The sequence below is a fragment of the Archocentrus centrarchus genome, chromosome 15 (genome assembly GCF_007364275.1).
Source record: "Archocentrus centrarchus isolate MPI-CPG fArcCen1 chromosome 15, fArcCen1, whole genome shotgun sequence".
Lineage (NCBI taxonomy): Eukaryota > Metazoa > Chordata > Actinopteri > Cichliformes > Cichlidae > Archocentrus > Archocentrus centrarchus.
Window position 1 is genome coordinate 23828642 of NC_044360.1, and position 3848 is coordinate 23832489.

Sequence of the window (3848 nt, forward strand, 5' to 3'; positions counted from 1 at the left end):
TTGCCTCCTGGCCACTCCTTGCTGGTTGCCTCCTCCCCCCTACCCCCCTGGGAGGGGGGTGCCTCGGGGTTCCTGGGTGGGGCTGGGTGTTCTGGCGTGGGTACTGGCCTGCCCCCTTGGGGGTGCGGTGCGGGCTGCGTTGGCTTCTTCGGCGTGGGGGGGGCTCTGTGGAGGGTCGGGCGGTCCTTGGGTGCCGTGGGCCCGGGAGCCCTGCCGCCGGCCAGTGCAGGGGGCTGGCCGCTGGGGGGGGGCTGGCTTCTCATCGCCTTGGGTTCCCTGGAGCCCTCGCTCCTCGCCTGGGGGGGCTCCGTCTGAGACCACCCTCTCCCGTCTGCTGGGGTAGGTGTGCGGTTGTCTTTGGACTGAGTGGCCGGGGGTCTTCCTGGCTCTTGGTGGGCTGCTGGTGGCCTGGGGTTCCGGGGGCTTTCCGTACCTGCCTCTGGCTTCTGATGGGTGGAGCTGCAGCGTTTTGCCCTCATTGGTAAGTACGTTCCATGACACAGACACAAACATGACACAGACACAAACGCCCACTCAATCACAACTCAACAAAATTGTTGGTGTGCGTAACATGCTTTGTTAGTTTTGTTTTTACACACAAATTTATTTTTGCAAGTATTGATAGTATTTTTTTATATGTTAAAGTGATGAAGTATCTGATTAATAGACTTGTGCTCTTTCCCCTTTTTTTTTTTTTTTTTTTTTTTTTTTTTTTTTTGCTCCCTTTCTCTCTCCCTTTTTCTTTATTTATTTTCCTCTTCTTCAGCCTGTCAGCTCTGGCTGTTACATAGTATGTGGAAAAATAACTCAGATAAATAAAATAAAGGGTTAAAACAACAACAAGAAGAGCCTATTGAGAACCTATAGAGCTCATCTTGAAATAGCAAATATGTTTGGCACAACAACGCATTCAGATCACAGTTCTGCTTGCAAGATCTACCAGACATGACAGGCTTAAAAAAAAAAAAAAAAAAAAAAAAAAAAAAAAAAAAAAAAAAGAAACGTCCCCAAAAGTCAATAAAGTGAGGTGTGCTGGGGACTATATCTGGATATGTTTTGGTAGATTTTAATGAAGTTATGTTTTTGTTTTCAGGACAAATCTTCTACCCCTGAAGTGAGCAACCAAACTGGCAATGATGAACACCGCCATCAGGCAAGTTTCATCTTCACAAATCAATCTAATTGAATTTAGGTTATTTATATAGCTCTAATTCACAACAAATGACGTCTCGAGCCACTTTACCAAAAGATAAAGAAATAAATCATCAATTCAGTCATATATACATTCCAGTCGATCCTAGTTATCAAGCAGTACAGTAAACTTAATTTTTCAGTCATTTAAAAAGTTTCTGTCTAAGTAAATTCCACAGATTTCATCCAGTTATTGACCGTGATGTTCTAACAGCCTTCATTTTGGCATTGATTTCGAAAGACAAGACATTGACCAATCAAAATCAGGAGCAAAATGAACACTAAAGAGATTTCACTGTAGATTTTTGTCTCTTTTAGTGATGCTTAACCAATAACATTTTTAAACAAGAACTTGAAATTGATTTAACAAATGCTTCAAAGTTACATAGTTTTTCTTCAAAAGTAATTAATGGATTAGAATGGTAATAATTGTGTGGTAACAATCCATTTGTGAAATTAGATGTCTTTTTTCAGTTGAATAAAATATACAAACTAGATGACTGTTTCTTTTTTCTCTTTTTTTTTTTTCTTTTTTAATTATTTAGTCACGGTTAACCAAGCTGCGTCACAGAATGGCAGAGGAGGAGCATAATGCTAAAGAAAAACATTACACCATGATTTTAATGAAACGTGCAAAACTAGCACAGGAACTGGCAAAACTGGATGCTCTTGTGAGTACTGTACTGATTATTTAGCAAGTGTGTACAAACAGGCTTGAATATATTTTGTAATGGATGACGACATTTCTTATGTTAAGTGTACTGGACATGCAACACTCTGGCCGGGCAGCGTTTATATTTAAAGTTGTTGCTGATTTGATTTTCTCTTTTACAAACTAACATGCCATTTTACGTTCTTGTTCACAGCTAAAATCCCAGCCTGAAAATACTACTGACATGAGTTCTCAGCATGATATTCAGGTACCATTACAACTTGCAGCCTATAAAAGGGATATTCAGATGTTTGATGAGTGGGACAGGTAGTGTATGAATTGTGATGTAATGACAAAAAGATTTATGTCAAATATTTGTCTACTATATAATGCATTTTTTTTTTAATCTTCATAGCCACTACCTTCATCTGATAGTTCCTTCTTGGAGGAATTAAGGACCAGCGAAAGATTGGAAAAAGAGCAGCAGGTAACCGAAAGTCTGGTAACAAGTCTTTAAATTTAACATAGTTCATTGTTGTTCAGTCTACTTCAGTGTTATTATTCCTTTTCATCTCCTTCAAAAAACAAAAGGCATATTCAAAAAAGAAATGTACAGTTTGAATTTTTTGTTGTACCAGTATTACTTTTATTACTTTTACTGTTTTTACTTTTCTATTACTTTACTATTTCCTTATTTGGATTTTTAGTCCACAATAATAAATTGTAATAATTATAATATTTCTAGACACTCAATCTTTTTGTTAATCCTTATTTAAGGCAAGAGTTCCTTCTGTATTTTCCACATCACCAATTCAACCTGAAAATTGCTCTGTTGAATACTTAAAAAAGAGGCCATCAAGACAAAAACAGGTATTTTTTTATATTACTGTTGATCTTTAAATGGCTTCACTTTTAAACTTTTCAAACCCAAATGCTTCACTTATGCCCTAAATATTAAATCGATGTTATTTTTCCTTAAGGTCTCTACATATACAGAAACATCTTTTGATGAATCTGATTACACAGACTATAGTGATGCTGATTATATTCCAGACTCTGAAGGAAGTTCCTCTCAGAAAGACGAAGATGTGCCTCTTAATCCAATTGCAAAGAAGCCTCTGCCTTCTCTGCGATACCCCCATTTATCGCCATCAAAACAAGATATTTCTTCAGAAATTTCAGTGAATAGAAATGTTACCATTAGTCCTAAGAAGAAGATCTCTGAAACTCCAAGAAAGAGAAGGTTCTTATCCCAAAGTGCAACAAATAGCAATGAAAGTACACCAAAGAAAAGCAGAGTTGAAGAGATTTCGGACTCAATCAGAGTGTTACCACCTTTAAAGTCTGGAAATCGCCGTGTGTATAATAAGAGAAACTATTGTCTGTATTGTCTCCAACCCACATCAAAACTTGCACGACACCTGGAGGCTGTACATAAAAATGTAGAAGAGGTTGCTCTTGCCTTTCAATTCCCAAAAATTCAAGAGAGAGACGCAATAGGTTGAACATGCTTAGAAGACGTGGAAACTTTGCCCATAATGCCAGTGTGGTCAAGAGGGGAGCCGGTGAGCTCCAGGCCTGCTATAGACCAAGGAAATCCAGGGGTGCCATTGATTTCATTCACTGTTATCACTGCCAAGGACTCTATGCTAAGAAAACACTGTGGAAGCACATGAGAAGATGCCCAGCAAAGAAAGAAAGTAATGAAGACTCCAAGAATGGGAAGCAGAGAGTTCGATCCAAATGTGCACTGAAAACTGCTGTTGCTCGTGACATTGGAGAGGGTTTGAAAACTGTTATTTCCTGTATGAAATATGATGAAATTACTCAATTAATTCAAAATGACCAACTTCTTCTGCAGTTTGGACAGCACCTGTATGATCTGAATGGCTCAAGAAAGAACAGACATGACTACATAAGGCAAAGGCTTAGGGAACTTGGGCGACTGCTTCTTACGACTCGGAAGAATACTGCCATTCAAAAGGCAGAGGAACTGATTTATCCT

General features: G+C 39.0%; 1 protein-coding gene across 1 annotated transcript; it reads left to right on the plus strand.

Annotated features, from left to right (window-relative positions):
* Positions 1-1761: 1761 nt before the first annotated feature.
* On the plus strand, positions 1762-3348 carry LOC115793601 (uncharacterized). The gene is made up of 5 exons (XM_030748650.1): positions 1762-1862; positions 2058-2111; positions 2259-2330; positions 2621-2713; positions 2824-3348. Exons 1-5 carry the CDS (start codon positions 1764-1766, stop codon positions 3346-3348), a joined length of 843 nt encoding a protein of 280 aa, XP_030604510.1. The 5' UTR covers positions 1762-1763.
* The last annotated feature ends 500 nt before the right edge of the window (positions 3349-3848 follow it).